Source organism: Podarcis tiliguerta (genome assembly GCF_965153285.1).
Source record: "Podarcis tiliguerta genome assembly, chromosome: 1".
Lineage (NCBI taxonomy): Eukaryota > Metazoa > Chordata > Lepidosauria > Squamata > Lacertidae > Podarcis > Podarcis tiliguerta.
The window spans coordinates 84,887,780-84,913,249 of NC_139534.1; the positions used below are offsets into that span (position 1 = coordinate 84,887,780).

The 25,470-nt window shown below is 45.1% G+C and overlaps 1 protein-coding gene across 4 annotated transcripts in view; it reads left to right on the plus strand.

Moving 5' to 3' along the window:
• The window catches only part of MAPK8IP1 (mitogen-activated protein kinase 8 interacting protein 1), a 60,393-nt gene that overhangs the window by 14,153 nt on the left and 20,770 nt on the right, over window positions 1-25,470 (plus strand). For 2 of the 4 annotated variants that reach the window (XM_083455691.1, XM_083455689.1), the window contains exons 2-3: window positions 11,197-11,302; window positions 21,823-22,056. In XM_083455691.1, the coding sequence (XP_083311817.1) occupies window positions 21,895-22,056 (162 nt within the window). In that variant the 5' untranslated portion in view covers window positions 11,197-11,302; window positions 21,823-21,894. Of the gene's footprint in view, window positions 1-4,066; window positions 4,247-10,837; window positions 11,003-11,196; window positions 11,303-21,822; window positions 22,057-25,470 lie in introns of those variants that run through there. The other 2 variants (XM_083455688.1, XM_083455690.1) reach the window with 2 other exon arrangements.

Sequence of the window (25,470 nt, forward strand, 5' to 3'; positions counted from 1 at the left end):
ATACTTCCTGCTGAGTTTTTATGCTGTATTGTATATTTTGGTTTTGTGGTTTCGACTGTTGGGCAGTATATATATGTGTGTGTGTGTGTGTGTGTGTGTGTGTGTGTGTTTGTCAATAGCAATAAATAATCATGCATTCAATGTTGTCACCTTGGATCTGAGGCTCACCCTACTTCCAGCAAGGCATTTGAAGCTTGGAAGTTGCTGCTGCTGCTAAAATGCAGAGCCACTAGCAACAAGCCTGAAGGTAATGAGCTGATTTTTCCAACCCACGGGAGCCTATGCATTTGCAGGAAGGGGCCTTCCTGGCTGCTTGTTGCTCACGCAACATGCAGTCTTCGGCTACGGAAAGGGTCTGTGTATCCCTGGAGACTTCTAATAGCTTTTTCTGAGTCTGTGTAAATCCCCATAGGAACTAAAGAAGCCGAGGAAGGGGTGGTTAGTTTTTCAGCCGTTGAGCACCATGGACAGGGATTTGCTTTAGAAAATGCTGTGACAGAATGGAGAGAGAATTAGCATGCTAATCTGCTTGTGATGATATTAATTTTAGACAAAGACTGTTTCAATGCCTGCAGTTAGCCCGAATAATCATAAAACTCAGTCCATGGAATTCTAAGCATCACCCACAACCACTTGGGCAAGCACAGGAAGGAAAAATCCCACTTCAGTGTAATAAATAGCTGCATGCATATAACACAGTCTTGGTGAGGACGCCGCTGACAATCTCTGCAAATGCATTGTCACAATCAATAACAAGGAGAAAATATGGTTAATGAACACAGAGCTAAACTGAGGAAGCAGAAGCAAGGAGAGAAGGGCAGGCAATGATGAATGCTTATTTGTGAAAGCAATGGGGCCGTTGAGACTGCATGGATAGCAGTGGCACAGGGACATGGGGAAGGGGACTGTGTCCCTAACAGAAGGATTCTCCCTGCATGTGCTTGAGTAGAACCACATAATGGAGTTCAGTAATGTGCTCTAGTCATGGGCCATTGCAAGTCCATATGGAGCATCCCTGTGTAACATCTGCCAGGGTTGGTTTCTGTCTCCCCTGCTTTAGCTGTTGCCCAAATGTACCTTCCTATATAATGGCAGTTTCAAGTTATTGATTATAGTGCATACTTAGCAATGGAGAGAAGCTGTTACTATTTTATCCAATGCCCAGCAAGCTCAGATTTCATGAAATGGCAGCAGCTAAGGTGCCAAATGATATTCTTCTGGTCCCAGACTGTTAGGTTTGGGAATCTACATTGCTTGACCTAATCCAGGTTCAGAAATAATGACAAGGCACACCTTCAGTTGTGGATCAAAGTCAGGTGCTTGGGATTGTGGTGGTCTGAGTGTTTGTGTCAATCCCAAATGCAGGCTTAGTGCATAACTTTTTGTACAGTGCAGGGATTTCTCGATTGCTCTGGCTGCAACTGGCATGATGGAGATAGCTATCCCATTCTGCCTCATTCAAGAGTTTGGCATCTTCCTCTGAGCAACCTGAGCTTGGGCTGATGTCAGAGAGAGGATATTGAGCTAGATGGTCCATGGACCTAATTCAGTTTGGCAGCCCCGATGGGAAAAAGCAAGGCTGAAAACGAAAGACGGTCAGGAAAGAGAAAAAGGTGATGTAGCAAAAATGGTAAGAAGGAAGCAGCACAAGACAGCATGCACCAGGTTCTGTGAAAGCAAATAAAATGACATCAGAGGTGGGGGTGGAGGCCAAAAAATCAAAGAGAGATAAAATGTTGAACAAATGCATTTATGTGGAGCTCAAGCAATTAAAATGGTATTAACATTAACAACAAATGCAATGACGTTGAAGGCAGTGCCCATTAAAATTGAATTTCTCATCTCCCACTCTTGTAAAATCATGGGAGTTGTGTTTTGGGGACACAGCAGTATGCATCATGCTTCTATGAGCTGGCAGTCCTTTGTCTAACTCATCTGGAGGAACATTATGATAGCCCAGCAACTGTTCTCCTTGTGTAACGTTAGCATGAATTACCTGGACTGATGCTCGGGAGTTCTCTCTGTGCCTCTAGGATTGCCTCCTCCCAGTTGTTGCCCTGCAGATGCCATTGAACTACAAGTTCCCTAATCCTTGACTGTTGGCTACACTGACTGGGAGTGATGGGCATTGCAGTCCAAAATATCTGGAAGGCCCCAGCCTGGGGAAGGCTGCTCTCTAGAGGCTTTGCTGTGGGTGGTGTTTTAAAAGCATAATGCTCCTTACAGCCTGATCCTCGGAGTGCTGTGCTGCTGGAGGTCCCAGTGAAGTGAATGAGGCAGGCATGTACCTTTATAGAATATTTTGGAAGAGCAGACTGTCTGTCTTCTGGGCCAGCTCCTTAATGGGGTGGCTCCAGCTGGCTTCTGTGGTTTAAATTAAGCTCCAGCCAGAATCCCTTAATGAACATGCAGTTGCTGCTTTTGACCTAACTCCCTCTCCGCAAATGTTCTTAAAAGCTTTCAATCCACCTGGGTTTTGGAATTGTCCCCAGCAGAGATCCCTGGGCAACTTGCATAGCAGCCTCTGTGTGCCTGAGAGCCAATCTGGATGCGAAGGGTTGCTCAGGGAGCTCTAGGGTTAAGTGCTTTGCACCTGCTGTTCCGCTCTCTTCTCCATGTCATTCAAAATAGACTTAGTGCTCCTCTCACATATAGTCTCCCAGCCCAGACCAAGGGGGATGTGTGAGCCCCTAATGTAGAGTTCGCCTGTTTATCACCTCGCAGCAGGTGATAGAGATGGTGATATTCTTTCAGATGCTGTGGAGCAACTGGAAGTGTGCAGTGCGCACGTTTTGCTCTGCATCCCTTCCATATCAGAAGCTGCTCCGTCTTCCTCCTTCCTAATAATAAGGCTAATAGTGCTTCACTGCCCTTGAGGGTGATGGTGGTAAACACTATAATAAAGACTGGGAATCACTTAAGACTGTGATAAAGGACCCTTCACATAAATTGACTGCCACATGGAGGCCATTTGAAATGGTGCCTGCATGGCAACTTCTTCAGGGAGCAAGCTGCTTAGGGACAGTGGACTGCAGGCCTGCCAAAAAAGAGGAAAGGTGGCATTGCAGTACCTGGTCCAAAGCCAGCAGGAGGTTTAGACCCTGAGGTCCCATTTTAAAATTAAATGCAATAAGTCTGCAGCTTTCACGTATTTAACTTGTGTACATTCAGCTTTATGTGTGTGACAAAAATGAAAATGAAAATAAATGGAAAGGGGGCGGGGCTCTGGGGAGGGAATGACTTGGGCAATCGCACCCGCCATTGAACCCAATGTGTTTTGGCTATACACTGTTTGGGCTTTAGCCGCTATCCCCAGAACATAACCCCAGCATAAGTTGAGTGTATGGTACACAAGGGATGGGGAACCTGTAGCTCTCCAGAAGTTGAAAGACTCCCAACTCCTATCAGCCTCAGCCACCATGGTCAATAATCAGAGATGATGGGAGTTGTAGTCCAGTGACATTGGGCAGCCACAGGTCCTCTTTGCTGCAGACTACAATAGGCTTGCTGTCCTACCAGAGTAAACACTGGCCTGTGAATCACCCAGGTGAGTTAACAAGGGGATGTAGCTGAACAACCCTGGGGTTCCTTACTTTGGTAAGTACCTTGATGGTATAAGCAAGCTCTGTCTCTGCCCTGTGCTAGCCATTTTAGATTCCTTGTGTAACAATATTCCTCTCCCTGAATAATGGAGATGGCTGGGTCGTCCTCTGGCACTTGGGGACTCTGGTCCCATGCAGCCTTGTTGGGCAGAGGCATTGCAAGGTCAAGGGGAAGGATGGCTTGGCAGAGCTTAGTGCCACTGATGTGGTAACTCGATTCCCCACTTTTCCCCTTGACTGCAGCTGATGGGGAGGGGAGCAGAGATGCGACTTGATCAGAAGCCTCCCTGGCTGAGGGAAGCAGCAGACCAGGCAGAGTGCAGGGCTTGGCACCATCTCAGCCCAGAGGGTTATTTCCCCCCACCCACCCCAGACAGCTGAGTCCATTTATTTTTAATGAGCTCCCTTAGAATGCGCAGTGAGAAGGAGAGAGCAGCGCGAGCGGCAGATTCTCCCCAGCCGGGACAGGCAGAGGAGACGGCACATACACAACTCTCCTTTTTCTTAAGGGGGGAGGCCTCCCTTCAACTGCGGCCGCTGCTCCTCTTCCCCCTGAGGCGGGGATCCTCTTAAATGAAGTTTGAACTTAAAATGCAGTCGAGCACAGAGGAGGAGAGCTGGCTTGAGGATCAGTGGGAGAAATGGTACGTCTGGGGGCAGGAGGGGGCCTGTGGGGTGGGGTGGGGGGAACAGAGCCGGTCTTGTGCACCTGTACAGCATTTTTACATTTTTTTAAAAAAGCAGTGCTGCTTGGCTTTATACCAGCCCATTTATTTAACCAGTGAAGCCTGTCTTGCTAAAGCCCTGTGTGAGCAAGGTGTCTGCATAGCAGCTGCGGCCTCTGTGTGCAGACTTGGTTGCAAACTTTTATCTGCTGCGAAATGGGATTGAAAGGCAGTCTGGGCAGGGCAAGGAAACCAGACCATTTGGGTAGAGCTCTGCTAGTCTCTCTCTGGCATGGCTGGCTTTGAGCCCAAATGGGACTCCTTAGTTGCCAAAAGGAAAATATTGGTCTGTCAAGAGAGTTTTCTTTCTTGGTGCTAAGAAGCCATCTGCAGGAGACGTTTGCTGTGGGGGAGGTCAGGATCATGTAAACATTGTGGTGAATAAGTGGTGTGGGGAGGGCAGGAATAGATCTCCCAGCGCCACGGCATGAGCCTGTAAGTTGCCACTTGCTGTCACTGATGGATCAAACTCTTTCAGCACACCCCAGAACTGAATATGTGGGGCTCACTGCAGGGAAAATCCCCCAGCCTATCATACATTTGATGCTGTCTTCAGTTCCACTTTCAATGAGGAAGTATGGCAGTCCTTTTATGTCAGACAGGAGCAGATTCAATACTGCTGTTAGCTGGGAGTGACAAACCAAAGGCTTTGCAGGGCTCTTCTGAGTGGGTATAGGTAATTGGAAAAAATGCTCCTGCTGGGCTATTGTGGTAATTGCCCATTCGTTAGCCTCCCAGTGACGGGGACAGATATTTGCATGCAATAGAACAAGTATTAACAGAAGAGATTTCCTGACCCCTGTGACCTCTCTGGAACAGGAGAGGGAATCAATTAATGCGTTGGCAGCCCATCATATAGACTCTCCATCCCTCTCCTAATATTCCTCTCTTCTTTCTTCCCTTCCTGTGTGCAGCCCCTCAGAGACGTACAGGTTTCATGTCAAATGCCCCACCCCCTTGTTAATCCAGATGGGCAATTCAATTACAGCCCTGCTACGAATCCCTTCCCTAACTCCAGCTGCATGCAACTTTCTCTCTAGCTCTGGAAATCCCCGGTCCCGATATCACTGTGCCAATGCAGGGGAAAACAGAAGACAAGGCACCAAGCTCCTTGATGGGTATCTTTTGCCTCCTTTGCAGTGTAAAGTACATGCCAGAGAGTTGCAGTTCAGAATGGTATAATGATTTATAATATTAATAATTTACTATTTATACCCCACCCATCTGGAAGGTAACCTCTTACACGTGCTACGCCTCCCAGTGTGACTGGTAATGCCCAGTGGGAAGAGGAGTTTCCTCCCTCCGTGAGTAATAAAGCTAAGCAAAGGATTCAGCTGGGAGCTGCTGGGAGAGCGATGGCTTCTCTGCTGAACCCTGCTCTGTGCAGCAGGCTGCGCTTCAACCAGCAACAAATTTCTCTGTGCAAAGACTTGCCCTTGGCAAAATGTCCCCAAATGTTCCCTGCTGTTTTCCTGTGAATTGATCTCAAGCAAAAGCCATTGACTGCATATTGGAGGGGCTGCAGAAAGCACTTTGGCAAGGTTTCAGAGGAAGGAATTAGAATCTATATTGATAAGATGCATTGAGATGATCTGTGGATGATTCATTATTTCCTTTCTTGATGTCTCCCTTACTGCCTTTTTCTTACCTCCATGGGGAGCAGATAGGCTGACGTGTCTACTCTGGTTCTTAAGGCTAAATGCAGTCTCTTCTCTTGAGGATATTGTCAGTGTTGGGGAAGGGCATTTCCTCTTCTGTGGGGAAAGGACAGCTGGGGAGGAGAACATAAAAGGCTCTTTCTGCGTCTTGGTAGATTCCAGGATATTAGGGAGCAACTGAGGTTTTCATTTGGAGGAAGCTGATTGGGCAAAGTTCAGCAGTAAATTGCTAGATATTGTCTATGTTTCTGCTCATACAGTTTTGTTTTAGAGTTGATTTATAAAACTATTGGATTGAATTTTTGTGTATTTTATACTTTGATATCTGTGCTGTAAACTGGTTTGGAACACAACTGATGAAGGGCAGTTTAGAAATCAATTAAATAAATGCACTTCAAAGGATTAAAGAAGGGAGAGTCCTATTGTTGCCAAGTGTTCTTGGTAGGTTTTCTCACTTTTTCTGTCTGAACTGCCTGGAAGCCTGGACAGCTTCCATAAAATACCAAGGTGGTGTACAACAATATAAACAGGTACAGTAAAGCAGAAGATGCCACAAAACAATACAAAATAACTGGCTCATCTTGGGGGGGAAATTAAGCAACTGAATAGACTTGTTAGCATGAAAGTGTGAAGAGTTATAAACTGAATCTTCTTTAGACAAAAGCCTACTTTTCTTATGCTCTGTCCCCACTTCTTAGTTTCCTTTTCTTATTGATGGTTTCTTTATGATGAGACGTACATATGGCGCCACACAATTGGGTCAATTCTGCAGATGTTCTTGAATAATTCAGGCCAGACAGAGCATTTGGGCTGAATCCTGACAGTTCTAGGATCCTAACATTTTAAGACCAAGTTCAGCCTAAAAAGGAGTTGACAGCGAGCTAGAAAGGTGTCCATTGGTTCTGCCAGATGTTGCTGTAGTGTACAGTATTATGTTGACAAGGTTAATTTTTCACTATTAAAATGCTGTTTTGAGATATCTGGCTTCATCTTCCATTTTCATAATGCGTATTTTCTGAAGAAGTCAAAACATTCGGAGTTGGGAAAGAAGTTAGATGAGGGATGAGAACTCTTAAGTTACTTACGGATTGTAACTATCTTGCTGGAGTGATTCAAATTTAGGTTTGTGCAGTTGAAGTGGTTTTACCTAGGAATTGTGAGATAGCAATTAATCGACAGGGAGCTGTTATAATATCTGTGCAAACAGTTCAGGATTAATGTTTAATAAATAGCCATGGGGGAATGTGAGTATAAGGTCTGTTGGCTAATTTGGCTAAAATCTATGCAGAGTGGTAAGGAAAATGAAATTGTGTGAAACTGTTTATCAGTGGAGACTTCAGCATTAGGGGTTAAAGGTACAGCCCTCCCAATCAAAAGGGGCATTATTAAAGACAACCAAACCATCTCAACAGGTTGAGTATTTGCATTCCGACCCCCTGCTCTGTCTTATGAAACTGAGCAGTCAGAACCCACAGCGCCACTCTGGGCGACCACTTGTACAGTGCATCACCAAAAAGAAAAAAAGAAAAAAGAACAGATTTGCATTTGTAAATGCAAATTCAGAAATCATTGCAATAATTTAATCAGAAGAACATCTCAGCGTAGAGTAGGGAGACTGTACCCTGCGAGCCTGCTCTGTCTCTCTGCTAGGCAGTCTTTGAGGACTATCCTCTACAAAGTAGGACTCTTGTCCACCCTGCTGTCACCTGGGATGAAATAGATTATTGTTCATCTTTATTGTTTAAATTGGTCTTTTGGAGGAGGGGGATATTGGGTGGCGGCAAGCAAGATGCTGATTTTGCAGCTTGCTGTGCATTGTCTGTTTTTCACATAAGCACGTTTTCAGGGACTGTTTGCCAGTGAAATTTGGCAATGAAAAAATTTGTATCTCAAATGGATGTTGCAGTGATTGACAGAAAAAATGGAGATGTGGTACCAAAATAAATAAGCCAAAAAGGAGGGGCAAGAGTGATGCAAAGCCTCACAAAGATGTTTAAATGTGTTTGTTTTAAAAGTCATACAAATATAGTATGCCTAGTATGTTTTGCTGCCTTCAGGGACAGAAATATTCCTAAAAGCTTCAAACCACAGGTGTGCAATGTAGGGAATGCTTGCAGCCCCCAACAGCACATGAAACTGCCTAATTCCTTCCACCCTCTTAGAGTTTCTTCCATCCCCATTGTTTCCTCTCCACCCCAATAAAATTATTTCCCCCTCTTTCTTCATAGTTTCAGAGGAACTGATTTTAAAAATGGTAGATTTCTGCTACATATATGTATATTTGCACATTAAAGTCAGGAATTACTTTTACTTGTTTTTCAGAACAGTAGCAGTATTGGTCTGATTGTATTAAAAACACCCTTTGTATTTGAGAACGACCCCATTAAACTCAATGGGGTTTACTTTTATTCTGAGTCAACCTGCATAGTTTTGAGGATTCTTATCTGAGTAGCCATAATAAAAATTGAAAGCACAGCAGTATTTATACAATATTAGCTATTTTTTATTTACATATTTTCTTACATTTATATCCTACTCTTCTTCCATCATGGAGCCCAAGGCAACATACATATGATTTCCCAGAGGTCTCCCAGTCCAGGCACTGACCAGCCCTAGTCCTGCTTAACTTCAGGGAGATGATGACCTCAAGTGCCTTCAGACCATACTCTGAGACCATTCTCAAACACTTTCATCTCTGGCCCATCATTCACTTTGGCTTCCATAACTGCCAACATGCAGCCCCTGAGAGAATTTTTTTCTTCTTGACGGGGGGGGGTGCGGAGGGGGGGAATTCCCCCCCCCCCTGTGGTTTTAAGTGATCTATATCAATGAGAGATTTTTGCCCCTAAAGAAAACAACACAGCAAAGCACATTGGCTAGAATTATTATTATTATTATTATTTATTTATTATTATTATACCCAGCCCATCTGGCTGGGTTTTCCTGGCCATTCTGGGCCGCTTACAACATAATCTAAAAACGCAATAAAAGCATCAATCCTTAAAAACTTCCCTAAACACAGCTGCCTTCAGATGTCTTCTGAAAGTCAGATAGTTGTTTATTTCCTTGACATCTGAAGGGAGGGCATTCCACAAGGTGGGCGCCACTACCGAGAAGGCTCTCTGCCTGGTTTCCTGTAACTTCACTTCTCACAGTGAGGGAACCAGCAGAAGACCCTTGGAGGAGGACCTCAGTGTCGGGGCTGAGCGATGGGGTTGGAGGCCATTTAGGGGTTTAAAGGTCAGCACCAACACTTTGAATTGTGCTTTGAAACATACTGGATCCAAATGGCCTGCATCCTCCAGGTGTGCCTGGAGTTGTTCAGCAACCACTCGCTCAATCACCTTGCCCAAGAATGGAAGATTTGAGACTGAGCGATAGTTGGCCATATTGGTCAGGTCCAAAGATGGCCTTTAAGAAGCGGTTTAATAACCACCTCTTTCAGCGGGTCTGGGAAGGCTCCTTCACGGAGAGAAACATTCACCAGCCCATGGAGCCCATCACCTAGCTCTTCCTGCTTTTATAAGCCAGGATGGGCAAGGATCAAGGAGACAGGCGGTCGGTTTCACTCGTCCAAGCAGCCTGTCCACATCCTCGGAGGTAACAGATTGGAATCGATCCCATACAATATGACCAGACAGGACCCTAGCACTCTTCTGCTCTGGCCCTGCTCCCACGGTGGAGTCTACATCTTTCCGATTCTGAGCGACTTTATCCTCAAAGAACTTTGCAAAATCATTGTGGGAGATCTTGGGGTTATCACCAGGCCCCGATGGGGGGGGTGGTTTCGTTAGATATATAATATATATCATATTTTTCTTTTCTTTTCTTTTTTTTTTTTTGCACCCACACTCCATTTCTATCCTGCCAGCACAAGCATGCACACACCACCCAAACCTGGAAGGTGGTCTCCCTAACCCCAGATATATGGGACTTCGTTGTGATTACCCGGTAATGAGGAGCCCTCTCTGCATGACCAGAGGTTATTTCTTCACATTTTCAGGTCTGAGTTATGCTGCTGAAAATAGCTTCCAGTTCTGTGTTGCAGTGGGCTGCGTCTCAAATTAAACCATTAACGTTGGCCTTGTGGGCTGAAACAACTTTAAACCCCTTTTTTCCTATGTTCATATAACATTTATATAAAAAAAGAATGCCTTTAAATATGTTCTTTCAGTTTTAGGAAATGTAGCGGTTTGGTTTGGTTTTTGAGAGGCTGAGAGGGTTTAAAAATAAAAAGCTTCATGGAGCTAGAGGCGAGTGTGTTACGGGACACTGTAAACACTTTGATTATTTTGGTTGGTTGGCAACAGGTATGTATGAGATGATAGATAGATAGATAGATAGATAGATAGATAGATAGATAGATAGATGATAGATAGCTTATGCCTTTCCACACACCCCTCCCACTGGGGAATCTCTGGCTCCCCAAATGTTGTTGGACTCCCAGCTCCTATCAGCCCCAGTGAGCATGATCCATGGTCAGGGATGATGGGACCTGGATGCCAGTGTGCAGGTTCCTACCCCTGGTATAGGGAGTACCATATTTTTCGCTCTATAAGACGCATCAGACCACAAGACACACCTAGTTTTTGGAGGAGGAAAACAAGAAAAAAAAATATTCTGAATCTCAGAAGCCAGAACAGCAAGAGGGATCGCTGCGCAGTGAAAGCAGTAATCCCTCTTGCTGTTCTGGCTTCTGTGATGGCTGCGCAGCCTGCATTCGCTCCATAAGATGCACACACATTTCCCCTTACTTTTTAGGAGGGAAAAAGTGAGTCTTATAGAGCAAAAAATACGGTAATTGATGTTTCTGCACATCTTTGAGAACATTATTTCCTTTTGTATGCCCTAGTGTTGGGAAAGGAGGGGCTCAAAATAGTGCCTCCCCCAACTCTCTCACCAGCTACCACTACGCGAGACCAGCCTCTGTGTTCTGGGCTGCAGGGAATGTTGAAAATACTGCAGCACAAAGAACAGAAGAATCAGGGAAACTCTCAGATAACCAGGACAGTAGAAGGTAAAATTCCTTTGGAGTCTCTACTCAGTGGATTATCTAATATAATTGTTAATTTAGCTTGGCAGGCAATTAACCTCTCTTTCGGATCCAGGCCTGGGGTTATACCATTGCCCCAGGCATCACCGTGTGTGTTGTATTTCCTTTTTGGCTAGCTTTCCTTGATGGATAACCTCACACTCTTTGCCTTAACTTAGGCTCACCCATGACATCAGCCTGGAGGAGTTTGAGGATGAAGATCTCTCTGAAATCACGGATGAGTGTGGAATCAGCCTGCACTGCAAGGACAGTTTGGCCTCACGGGTAAGGAAATCAGTGCTTCCTTAATTACTGCTAACGAAATACCCATTCCCACCCAATAGGCAGGTAAGGGATGTGGTAATTGTTTCCTGGCAGGTCAAGCCACAGCCATTTACACACACACAAAAACACATGTACTTTCTCAATTTGAACCCCCTTCTATCTCCATCCTTTGTATCTGCTTAAGCCTTACTCATTCTCCCCGGCAGCCCTGCCCTCCCACAAACCTGAAGCCCTGTACAAGAAGAGGACTTTTTTGGTTCTTATCGTAGGGGACCAGACATTTTCATGATTCTTTTCTGGACATCCTTAGACCAGCCTTCCCCAGTCTGATGCATCACTGTGCTGACTGGGGCTGATGGGTGTTGTCCTTTAAAATACCCAAAGAGCAGCTGGTTGGGGGAAGCTGGCAGGCAGTAATGGTTCGCCTGTCTCTCTGTGGTTTGTATTTAAGTATTCAGTTCTCTTTATGCTGCATCCTGGGTCTGGGTCACCCTGAGGCAACATCACTGCAATGCACTGTTGTCTTGACTGCACCTGGAGGAGCACCCAGGCCTGAAGCAAATGCAGGTGCCGCTGCTATTGTGTGCTTATTAAGCAATCCTTCTTGCGTGAGGCTCTAGACTGGGACTCATTCCCAGCTGCAGATCAGCGGGGGTTGGACTTGATCTATGAAGTATTAACTGTTCTCAGCCTTTGAGAAACTTTCCTCAGCATTTATGAGATCTGAGGGCCCTTAAATGAAGGACATCTTGTGTGGAGAGTTTTTCTAAGCAATGGGAATTGGCATCATCCTTAGATATCCTGCAATCATCTCAACTTTTGATTGGCAGAGCCTTCAGTCTATATTGTACTGAAGGTTCATTTACTTTTATGAGGCTTCATTTTAAAAGCTCCTCCCTTTATTCCAGAGCATCTTGCATGTCTTTTTATGCCCACATCTTACACTCCCATAGCACATGAGGGATGGTTCTTATTTCCTGTTTGGGGAATTGTTTAATGTTTGATATTTTATTGTGTTTTTAATAATCTGTTGGGATCCACCCAGAGTGGCTGGGGAATCAATCAATCAATCAATCAAATTATTATTCCCATAGCTAATTGCTAACACTAGAGCTGCTGAGGTTCAAGCCTCAATGACAGCCAAATCCTTTTATATAGAAGCCTTTCTCCCTAATCCCAGATATATGCAAAGTGGTTATGGTTAATCGGTGATTAGGAAAGGAGCTCAGCACATGCTTGGAGGCATTCTTCTCTATGTTTACATCACACAGACCCAAGCATCAAAGCTGTTGTCTGGAAAGAACTTGTGATTCTACCCAAAGTCTGGTTTTGTAGATGAGACCTTCTGTTTGGATTGGGGGTTTTTCCCATGGAAACATTTCCTCATGTGAAACTTGAAGGAGAAATAATGGCCATGTGAGATTTGTACCACCACAGTGTGTTAGGCACCACCTTAGATCTGAATCTGCTGAAATGCACTTTAAATGAGCCCACAAGCGTTGCAGGGTGACTTGGTAGTGGCTCTAGCAGTACTATGTCGCTAGTGCTGCAGTGCTGATGGAAAGCAAACACAACCAAATAATCCAGCACTCTAGCATGTACCTCAGCAACGGAGGGGCATGATAGCCCATTGGGTACAAAAGTAATTCCTGCTCCAGGATCCCAACCAGCCTTCCTGGCTTTGCTGGCCCCAGAGCATTCAACCTGCCAGAACATGAATGGGACCTACCATGGGGAAGGGCCATAGCTCAGATCCGCTTTGCATGCAGAGGATCCCAGGTTCAGTCTCTGGCATCTTCAGGTCAAGCTAGGAGAGACCCCTGCCTGAGACCCTGGGGAGATGCTGCCAATCAGTGTAGACAGTATTGAGCTAGAGGAACCAATGGTCTGACTCAGTATAAGGCAGTTTCTATGCTCCTAATAGTAGTAAGGCAGGCATGGCCAAACTTGGCCCTCCAGATGTTTTGGGACTACTGTTCCCATCATCCCTGACCACTGGTCCTGTTAACTAGGGATGATGGGAGTTGTAGTCCCAAAAAACATCTGGAGGGCCAAGTTTGGCCATGCCTGCAGTAAGGGAAACAGATGAAATAAAATTGCTTTTCCTACCCCTTTCTGGGACCCCTCCCTTGACTAAAGCACATCTTTCCCACCAGCCTTGAAGGTTGCATGTTGAAGAAGTCGGGAAAGATTCAGACGGCAATTTGAGCTGTCTGTGAAAGCCACAGGAGATTGTAAAATGGTGGAGTTTCGAAACTGCATGCTTTTCTGACAACAGAGGCAGAAGTGTGATGCATTTATTATGTATGCCATGCTAGAGGGAAGAAAGCTGCGGAGATGTAAAGAAAAGCTGAGAGGGTTCTCTGTCGCCAGAGGAAGTGCGTTCTCTACAAATGAGATACAGAACATTTCAGGCTCCGGGGGGAAAAGGACTTAATGGGCAACTTCCAATTAACCACTCTGAACTTCAACTCTTGGAACATGCTGGCTGTGACTGAGCCACGTAGTTTTGAGATGAAGCTCAAGAAGGTGCTTGAAGAAGAATAAAGGGATAGAAAACCTAGAAGAGATTTTTTTTCTTTTCTTTCTTTTTGTAAATGAGAAGTAATTTTTAAAGAATAAACTCCGGTTATGTTACAGCTGGGCAGAGTACATGGACACTGATCAAAACAAATACATTGTGTATCCAGGCACTTTGCAGAGACATACTGAGAAAGGAGCTAAAAGGAGAGAGAGTGATCACAGCCAGAAAAAAAAATGCCTTAGACACAAAATTCTGAAAGAAGCTAAAATATGACTTAATGGTTTACATGGAACTGACAAAAATTTCCCCCAAGGGGCATCACTTATGGTGGGGGGAGAGAGAGAGAGATTGAATACCCTGAGCTGAGGTTTCTACATACCGTATTTTTCCATGTATACGACTAGTTTTTTCTCCTAAAAAATAATGTCCAAAATTTGGGGGTGTCTTATACACGGATAGATCTTCCCCCATTTTATTAAATTGGAGTACCCCCCAAATTGGGGCATCTTATACATGTAGGGGTCTTATAGACAGAAAAATACAGTAATTGTTTGAAATCAGTTTTGATTGTGCAGACTGTAGTCATTCAAAATCAGAGCACCATTTGCAGAAAATACTGGGGGCTTGCTCATAAACTCAGGAGCGTGTTGGGTTTTCTATCTCCTTACAGTTGTGTCACTGGACTGGGTACTGCATAACGTTTCCGTTTACAAGGGCATCTGCTGTAGATTCTTCTGGTGCTTCTTCCACCACAAATGTTGCAGTAAAGAAGCCTTATTATGACTATTCCTTTTCCAGCATAGCAGGAAGGAATGCAGTTCCATGCCCTCCCATTCCACCTGTCCAAATACCTGCCCTCCTCCCATATCTTCTCTGGGATACAGACTAAAGCCTGTTTGCTGCTGCTGCTGCCAGTGAGGAGGATGGGCAAAGTTGCCACTTCAGCAGGAGCCACAGCAATTAGTTCTGTTGCTTCAGAGCTTTTCAAAGAAAATGCATGTTCTCTGGACTAACAGGTGGCAACTGCAGAGGGGAAAGCTATATAGAAGAAGGATCATTTGCTGTAACAAAGCCTGTGCCCTGTTCCATCGTCTACCAATTAAGAGTAACTTTATGGAGCATGGCATCACCCATTTTTGTCTGATGGAATTTAGTTCTGCTGCACTTCTATTGCATGGGGTAGAAGATGGCATTTTGAAACATCTTGCGTTATGTATGGGAAATATCTGTTTCACTCTAAAGCGCTGGTAGTTTCTCAAATAAGATGTGCCGGGGGGGGGGGTCTGGTCAACCTGACAGCCCTGTTCTCTGAAAGCAGGGGGTTAATACTGAGAAGGAAGCTCTCCACACATGCTCAGTGGTACCGTTCATATTTATGTTACAAGGCCCAAGGCTGAGTGCTTGCATATGATTCTGGGGCCAGTCTCTGGTATGCTCCAACTCAAATTAAGCTGCATGTAAACGGATCATGAGTAGCTTATAGAAAAGGGCATCTTGCGCTGCTTCAGAGTAAAATGGACATTAGATAGGAAGAAACTGGACATGGGCTGCATTTTTTAAAAAAATTGTAAGAGTGCTGCATTGCAGGGGGTTGGACTTGATGACCACACCAACTCCACAATTCTACAATTCCATGAGTGCAAATAACAGATGTCCGCAGCCTCAAACCCTGCCTGGAAATTCATGAACTAAAGACTTTAAAGCAACGCATTTCAGCAAGAACTGAAGGCTAGAAAAGCACATCCGAGCAAATTCATGGAAGGTAAAATTAAGATACTGTATTTGTTCACCAAGAAGAGCACCCAAGCTTAAACGTACATATACACAGCCGCAGTCATAGCTGCTTTAATCAGAAGTTTGCATGCCAGAGAGCGCGTGGAAGAATGCAAACAAAACAATTCTGCTCTGAGATGGGACCTGAAAAAAGTGCTCCAGGGAAAGTATAGATGCTGTTCTGCAAAGTGTGGGTTTTGTTGCATGTAGCCAACATGTGTGGTCCAGAACCCTCAGGGCCCATGCTAGGAAGACACATCCATCTGTCCATCTCTTTGACTAAAGCTGTCTGACAGTGGAACAGGCTGCCACAGAAGCTGGTGGACTCTTTTCATTAGAAGCTTTGAAGCAGAGGCCAGAAAGCCACCTCTGAGGGATGTTGTCGTGGTGCCATTACTGCATTGGTAGCGGGTTAGACGGATGACCATTGGATTCCTTTCCAGGACTGATCCTCTGGTTGCGCACACACTAACCTGCTTGTAGCACAAATATGTTTTTCTCAATCTGGAATCGTTCATGTTTGCTCTCAACATGCTGTTTTCAATCTAGGTTGATTCTAGATACTACCATCTTACTAGGGTGGCTGTGATTACTTGATATGAAAACCCTCTCCCTGATTACATCATCCATGCTTTTCCTTTCTACTCATGCCCCAGGTGAATTAAGAAGGAAATGGTGATTGCCACCTTACTGCAATGAGATTTTATTTTCAGAATGAGTTTTCCAATGAGCACTTTTCAGGGGCAAAATATATACACGATAGATCTGGTTTGTGTGCGGACTGTTTAAGGAAAACAAGCCAGTCTATGTAAGGAAAACCATGTAGGGAAAACAACTTGGTCTCCATTGATTCTAGAATAAAATTTTGGGTGTACACAGCCTAAGATTCTTACATGTGATCATCTTGCCAAAGAAAAACCCTTTGCTAAAATGCCCAGTAAGCCTGAATGCCAGAATGTGACAGCTGATGGATTAGTTTCAACACACACTGACATCTGCACTAGAGCCACACTGCTTTGACACCCTTTCAGAGTTCAAGCCCACTACAGATGTTCTGAAGGAGACTTGGGACAGAATGGCTGTCTGAAACATATGCTAACAGAATTGGGACAGACGGTGTCAGGCAGAGGAAGGGATGGTAGGTTTTCAAATGGTTGACTAGAAATTTATAACCTTCTGCGGTTGCAGTAGCAGAGCTGAAAGGGATGGCTAGCACCAGTACGCTTTTGTCTACTTTCAACAGTGTGCTTTGCTCTGTATAAATGTGTGAGAAAATCCACGTGAGACAAGTTGAGGCTCGGGAAGGTGGGTTAGGAAAAATGGGCTTTAAAGGAGGGGAGCAATGGAGAGAGGTATCTCAGAGGTTCCCCACTGCTGCTATAGTTGGATGTATAGGTAAATAATCCTGAGCACTGCCCATATCAAGCTATACAGTTGCCAATTCTTAGGGCCTTGTTTTGTCTAAAATTGTTTTACTGCCTCCCACAATGGAAGCTAGTTTGTGAGGTTGAGGAGCTACTCTGTCATACTGCAGTGTAAATTAAGTTTGAATAGTTTGCCATTCTAGTGAAAAGAAATGAAATGCTGGGGTGGTAATCATTGTGCCACATTTTAAACCTTCAGTTTTGTTTATACCAGTTAATCGGGAAGGACCACAAAATAATTACAATGCAGTTTTGAAAGCGATTCATTATTGCATATAGCCTGTTCTCCTCTCTTGGCAAACACACTCCTTTCCAGGCCTCCAACATTTCTGGATAATGGATCTCTCCAGACAGGAACTTGATGCTGCTCTGTCTTATTACTTCATAGTGCACCTGCCATTCTTAAGTGCACCATGTAAAGTAGACAGCTTGATGATCCCCAGCCCAGCTCCCCAGAGGCAAGCGGTGACTGCTCATGCATATGAATGCTCTAAAGATGTGTGCTGTATCATCAGGAATAAATAGGGGTTTGGAAGAGGAACAAGAACTGAGAATGGAACTCGGGTCTACTTATGTAGAGGAAGGACGGAACTTTTCCGCTGATATGATTCCAACATAGTATCAGGAATGCAGGCAAAAATAAGGAGATTTTCTCAGTGAAAAGTACTCAAAATTGTATTCTGATTAAAGATAAATGGTGCTATGGAAGGATGGTGAAGGGCTAAGCACACACAAAAAAAGTGATAGTGCTAAGCACACAAAAAAAAAGTTCGTGAAGAACCTTGAGTTGTAGTATTTCGTTGGCCTTGCTGTGCCATTAAACCCCAGGGAGGAGAAGAAAAAGAAAAGTCTGAATGATCTGTTGTCCATGGAAATCATGATGCAGCAATTCTTAGTGCAGCTTCAGTGAGCTGCATATTATTAAATCTATACTTACGAAGAACATAAATCTGGAAAATGGATCACAAATCAAGGTCGGGCAATTGAGAGAAAAGTGCAGCTCTCATCATAAGGCAAACTGGGAATGGCACAAAAGCAAGCATTTATAATAGGGATGGAGAACCTGTGTGCCTCCGAATGTTGGGCTCCAGCTTCCATCAGCCTCAGCTAGCAAAGTAGCCAGGGATGATGGGAGTTGGAGTCCAACAACATCTGGAAGGCACACAGATTTCCCTTCTGTAATTTGAGAGATTATGTAGTATATAGTATGCCTACATCTTACACACATTTAACATGTGCAATTTCACCTGCACACAGGCAGGGAAGAGTTTCTCCCGCAAGAGCTTGTGGGATGTCCTGCAAGATTTTGTGAGAGCTTCCCTATCATTCCCAGAGCCAGTGGACTGAGTGGGCCTTGCTGAGAAGGAAGGCCAAGAGCGTAAAATCTCTTTTTGCATGGGGAACCCCAAGCATACCAAGAGCTTTTAAGTTTTCAGCCTTGCTTCCTAAGAGTGTTTGGGGGAGACAAATCATGAGTCTGTGATTTAACTCAGGATAGCGCAGCAGGCGAAGGAGGATCAGGGGAGAAGCGAAGCAGCCAGGCTTTTCTTTCTAGGTACCTGCACATTTTCTTGCGCTCTCTAAAATCATGGTTTGGTTGAGCACTATATGCAAATGAAGCCATTGTGTGGCTATAGCTTTGCAGTGAATTAAGTGGTCTTTAGGAATATGTGGTGGATAACTTTGGCTCATTTCTTCGCTAGTAAACATATTGATGATAGAAAGAAATTTCCCTCAAGATCAGTGTGGCTATTGACCCAGAAGGAATGGGATTGTCTTCCGGCATATTATGGGGCTTGGCTCACTTGCTTGAATTACCTGGATCTGTGTCTTCTACAAATACTTTTCTGTGGAGCACATGCTTCATGTGTTCTTATGTGTTCTTATGTGTTCTGAACAGTGTCAGGAGATGAAGTGTACGGGTGGTAGCCTGGGTATGTTTGGTACCAAGGAGTTAAAATCAGTGTATCTTTGTCTCCTTTCAGCTCTTTGGTTTTATGACACTCTGGGGCTTTTAAAAAATGGTTGTACATCTGTACAAATGGTTTCTTTCTTTTTAACTTAAAGCTCTTGTTACCTTAAAGACTTAAAGATTCCTTATGTACCACAGAAAGGCATTGAGAAAGCTATTTCCTGTGTCATAGAGCGACCCAGTGCATAATATTTACATTTTCAGAATGATCCATAGGCATTTCAGTGGAGACACTTTGGGGATTTGGTTTTGCTTACCACTGAATTCCTTATGAGTTCTAACAAGAGTTAGGAAAAATTGCCGTGCCCAGATTGCCTTGCCGTTACTTCCTTAAGCTATTCATATTCATTAGATTACTGCAACGTGTTGGGCTGCCTCTGAAGACTGTTCAGAAACTTCAGCTGGTAAAGAATTTGGCAGCCAGGTTCCTCATTGGGGCAAGACAGTTTGAGCATATTACACCAATCCTGGCCCGACTGCACTGGCTGCCAATTAGTTTCCAGGCCCAATTTAAAGTGTTGGTTTTTACTTATAAAGCCTTAAACAGCTTAGGACCGCAATACCTCAAGGACTGCCTTTCCCCATATGAACTGATTTGGATCCAGTGCTCATCATCTGAGGCCCTTCTTCGTGTGCCTGCTCCATGAAAGTTCCAGATGGTGGCAACACGAGAACGGGCCTTTTCTGCGTTTGTGGAATGCTCACCCCGGGAGGCTCGCCTGGCATCTTCATAATAATAATAATAATAATAATAATAATAATAATAATAATAATTTTTTATTTATACCACCCTCCCCAGCCAAGGCTGGGCTCAGAGCGGCTTACAAGCAATAATAAAAACAAGATGAATGATTACAACTTTAAAACAAAAGTAAAATACAACATTAAAATAATGGAACATTAAAATATTAAAATGTAGCCTCATTGCAGGAGGAGAAGGAAAAGAAAAAAGAAAGAGAGGGAGGGAATCAAATTGGCTCCAAGCCAAAGGCCAGGCGGAACAACTCTGTCTTACAGGCCCTGCGGAAAGAAATCAGATCCTGCAGGGCCCTGCTCTCATGAGGCAGAGCGTTCCACCAGGCCGGAGCCAGAGTTGAAAAGGCCCTGGCTCTGGTTGAAGCCAATCTAACTTCCTTAGGGCCTGGGACGACTAGGGTGTTGTTATTTATGGACCTTGAGGCTCTCCATGGGGCATACCAGGAGAGGCGGTCCCGTAGGTACGAGGGTCCTAGGCTGTGAAGGGCTTTAAAGGTCAAAAGCAGCACCTTAAATCTGACCCTGTACTCCACCGGGAGCCAGTGCAGCTTGAAAAGCACTGGGTGAATATGCTCCCATGGCATATCATTAGTCGCCAAGCGAAAGCATTTCTCTATAACCAGGCCTTTGGCTGATTAACATTCTATGGCCCTTTAAATATGTTTGTGGGAGGGGGAGTTACTGGTTTTTATTCGTTTTATTATGAATTTGGTGTTCTTACTTTGTATTTTTATGTTGCGAACTGCCCTGTGATTGCCAGATGAAGGATGGTATAGAAAATTAATACAGTCGTACCTTGGATCCCAAATGCCTTGTGACTCAAACGTTTTGGCTTCCAAACGCCACAAACTCGGAAGTGAGTGTTCTGGTTTGCAAACGTTCTTTGGAACCTGAACATCCGATGGGGCTTCCACGGCTTCTGATTGGCTGCAGGAGCTTCCTGCAGCCAATCAGAAGCTGTGCTTTGGTTTCCAAACATTTTGGAAGTTGAATGGACTTCTGGAACAGATTCCGTTCGACTTCCAAGGTATGACTGTACATTGATTGATTAAATATGGAACTACTAGGCACTCTCCAGTAGGTGGCAGCTGAGGTCAGGATCAGTTTTTTGTTTTTCTAGAACTTGCCCTCTGCACCAGGGATAGGGAATCTATGACCCTCCAAATGTTTTTGGCTTACAGCTCCCATCATCCTTGATGGGAGTTGGAGCATCTAGAATGTTACAGTTTTCCCCCTTCCTAATCTACCCCAAACCCAAGTTTGGATTGCTTAGTTGCTAGAATTGTGACAGAATAGCAAGAGCATCTGTAGCTAAGTTTTGGAAAACTTTTTGTTTGGGCAACCCAGGCTATCAGTAAGTCAAAAGTTTGGCAAGTAGCCTCACTTTAAAAGATTTCACGTGAACAAGGAGGTTCATGGTCGAATGACTCCCTCGTTGTATACAGTATGCACTTTAAACTTGTGCACATTCTGCTGTATGTGCTTGGCAAAATTATTTCTAAAAATTAAAAAGGGTGTGGAAGGGGGCAAGTGTCCAGGAAAAAAAGACTTTGGCGATTGCACCCAATCTCTGCATACAGAAAACCAAGCATAGGACTGAGAAGGCTACGTCAGAACCCTTTCCTTGATACCTAGTTTTCTTTACTCAGGGGTTCTTTGGATGAAGAAGCAGTCCCGTCACGTGATCCTCTGCCTGCATCCCAAAGTGGGGCAGTCCAGGCACAGGTTTACCACCTGAAATCTTTTATCTGTATTTCCCCAACTTTGTCCTGCAGAAATTATTTGTTACACAGTAAACAGAGGGGGGGGGGGGAGTACGGTGTCCCAATTATTTTTTAGGGCTGCTGCAAGGAGTGGTTTGTGAGAGCTTTTGATACGGTGACAAGTCGACAGCTTCTCTTCTAGGTGGCTTTGATTTGGAGCTTTGATGCCCTTTCACAAGGAGACGGTTGCTGCTGATGAATTGCGACTGCCTGACCCACCCTCCTCCGCTTCCTAGCCTTATTACTGCTCTCATTCTTTCTCTCCCTCCCTCTCTCCCTCCCTCCGTCCTTGTTTTATATCCTGGCAGAGCCATGTGAATCTGCAGACCAGTAGCGTTCTGGGAGTGGGTGGAGGGGAGGCCAGCCGGCTCCAGGCAGAGATGCTTCAGCTAGACCTGATTGATGCTACTGGGGACACCCCAGGCGACGAAGGGACGGCTCCTGAGCCGATCAAGAAGGAGCCTCCGCCAGTGACCATGGACACCTACAGACCCAAGCGGCCCACGACGCTCAATCTCTTCCCACAGGTGCCTCGGACGCAGGTGAGTCCCTCAAGCGAGAAAGGGGGTGAGGTGGGTAGGGATCTGCAGTAGAGGGCAGGGCAGGAATAAGACAAGCACAGTGTCTTAGATCTGAATAGACGTGTTTTGGATTGCTCTGTGATCGTTCCCAGTCACTGTCAAGCAGAAGACGAGAGCTGATAGTTTCCCCCTGCAGAAATAAGTCAGTGTCTGCAAAGCAAAGAAAGCATGTTCACCTCCCTGAACTCAAACCTCACATTCCCCCCCCCCCATAGTTGTGTTGCTTATGGGCAAGAATGTGCTCTAATTGGTGGGGAAAGCTGCCAGAGAGCTTTTGGGGTGTCTTGAAGCTCTGCATGCTTTATCTTTCCATGAAGATTGTGAGAGTCAGTGGTAGATTCTGGGATTAGAGGGTGGCAGGGGTGGAGAGACTGGGTTTCAGTGCTTGATTTCTGAATTGAGATGTTTTGGGGCTCAAACCACTGTAGACGTTATAGTCTTTAAGTAGGAAATGCTGTGTACAATCCCAAGATTGTGTGGTGTGTCCACATGTATGTGGGGGGGGGGGACTTGTTAGCTGTGAGAGGAATGTACTCTGAAAATGCTCAGAGGTTAACATTATTTCTGTTCAAAATACGTTCTGAGTCTGATAGCTGACAGACTGTGGATTAGAATACGTTTTAGTGAGCTAAGAAGGCAGGGAATCCATTTTGGAATGGACACCGTTTTGGGGAAGCGAGAATTACCTCCCCAGAAATGAGACCATAGGGATAACATGCTGGAAGTGGTTAATCCCTTTACCGGGAGACGTTTGGCTGGGATAACAGCTCTGCTGATGAAGGGAGGCTGTGTGCAGTGTTTGTGTGTGCAAGAGGGTGTGGGTGGAAAGAAAGGAACAGCTCATTCTCCTGCATTCTCAGTGGGGCTTACCCTCAGGTAAGGAAATTAACACTTCCATATCCTTTTGCCTGGGAAGTATCAAACCGTTCCACAACATCTCTTCTGTGCATTCCCGTCCTCAAATGAGTCACGCAAATGATAAATGCCAAGTTTCCTCTAGAAATTCTTGGCATGTATACCGGTGCCTTGTTGTTTAATTTATCCTGCGTCGAAATGGTTTATAATGCATTCAGTCCATGGTGACCTTCTCTTCTGTTGAATGGCTATAGAATTGTGCATTGTTTTGTGCCTAAGGAATGAAGCTCTAAAAAGCACCAAGGTTCTGGACTTGGCCCAGAGAATTGTGAGGCCATCTTTGGCCACGCCAGAGTTGTCTGTAACCTGTTGCGCCCTAGGAACCATTGTCAGGAAAGATATACCCCCTGAACAAGATTAGACGCCTACCTGGGGATACTGGTCAGAATAACTTAGTATTAGTTCGAAGAGGATTTGCTCAGAAAAGAACAATGTGGGCACAGAAGAACCAAAATTACAGAGGGGCAGCCATGCTAATCTGTTAAAGTAAACACAAAAAATCCTGCAACACCTTAAAGACTAATGGAATTATTAGCAGACTGTACCACACTTCATTACATTAAAGGAAACAAAATATTCCAGTTAGCTCTGATGGCTAGATCATGGTGCTGATAATGCCAAGGTTGTGGGTTTGATCCCCATAAAGGCCACCTGCATGTTTCTGCATTGTAGAGGGTTGGACTAGATGGCCCTTGGGGTCCCTTCCAATTCTATGATTCGATGGTGGTGTAAGGAAGAGCACTTACGATGGGAAGCAATTTTACCAGGAAGTGGGAAGAGAACTTGCTGAAAGTATTCAAAAGGGAGCATTTATTAGAAGTAACAGGAAATGTGTGAGCAGTCCATTTTGGCTATGTAGCGTGATACTGGAAAGAGTTTTTAACTTCCTTATATCTGCAGCATCCCTCCTCCATCCGAGAGCAGGAGTGTAGATTTCAGCGCTCCGTGCTGTAACTGTTCGCAGCCTAGCCACCTGCAATCTCTTTATCTGCCTCTCTGTTGTTTAGTCTATAGAGCAAGTAGGGTTCCACATGCAACAAGAGGCTATTTTTAATCGTATGCTGTTCTGGGATATTGGCTCCACTCACTATATAAGAAGATTTTCCCAGTGACGTTAGCAATGGAAAATGCACCGAAAGGCAGGTGCTGCTCTGTGCAGCAGATGGTGAAGACTGCATGTCTGTGTGTGTGTGTGTGTGTGTGTGTGTGTGTGTGTAGGTGGGGGCTGGGAATTGGTACCATTATGCAATTGACAATAGAGGCTATTAAAGCTCCAGCTGAAGAGCTGAATGGCTTGGGCTGGAGAAAAAGGGGACAAGGATAGAGCCCTCTTATCCAGCTTTTGCCAACCTGGTGTAACTCCCAGCTTGGCCATACTGGCCGGGGCTGATGGGACTTGTAGTCCAAAATACCTGGAGAGTACCAGGTGGACCAAAGCCACTCTCATCACAGCTGCGCCTCCAACTTCCATAGGAGAGTAAAATTGGGAAACACCTACTGTCATAGTCTCATGCACCCTGCAACATTCCCTCTGGTGCCCAGGACCATGTGTAGCTCAGCTGTACCCTGAAATTTCCACAAGAGATACCCCACTTGTTGGCTTTAGCGCTCAATGCCAGCAGTTTTGAGCTCTGTCTTAGGACCAAAAAAGATGAGATAGAAGAATAGCCGTGTTTGAATTTTCACAGCAGATGCACCTGCAGAGACTGCCATTATGATGAGGACCACAATGCTGGGTGAAAGATTAATCCTTGAGCAGGACCTACTGGGAAAGGTGCCCTAACAAGTATTGATAGTATACAGGCAACCAGTGCAATTCCCAAAGAATAGTTGTAATACGTCTCCACTTTGGGATCCCATACAGCAGCTGAGCTGTTGCATTTTGCTTCTGGACACTCTTCGAGGGCAGCCCCGTGTCGAGGGCATTGCAGTAATTCAGTCAGTAGTCTACCAGAGCATGAATAACGGTAGCTAAGTTATCCCAGTTCAGGAACAGCCATAGGTGGTGAACCAGCTGTGGTGGGGCGCATAGGTGCCGGGGGGGGACACAAGCTCCCGCAGTATTTCTGATGGAAGGGCCAGGACCCCACAAAGTTCTGTGATGACATGCGTGCACACCATGAGGCATGCTTGCATCACACACACAAGCCACGGGGTGCCCGCACCTTGGGGCATGCGCGAGTGACACCAGCACACCATGAGGCATGTGCGCACACTACAAGCACGCTGTGGGGCATGCTGATGTCATGGGGACCTGGTGTCCCTCAATTATGGGGGCAAGGTGGCAGCCCTGGCTGGGCATGTACACACCTTGCCTTCCTGGACATCCAGTCTCGACTTAGAATCAAGGAGCACTGCCTGCTCCATATCAGTGAGTGTGAATCCCTCTAGAACAGGTTGCTTACCTTGTTCCTGGACATAGGAACCACCTTCCATCTTGTCAGGATTCAGCTTCAGTTT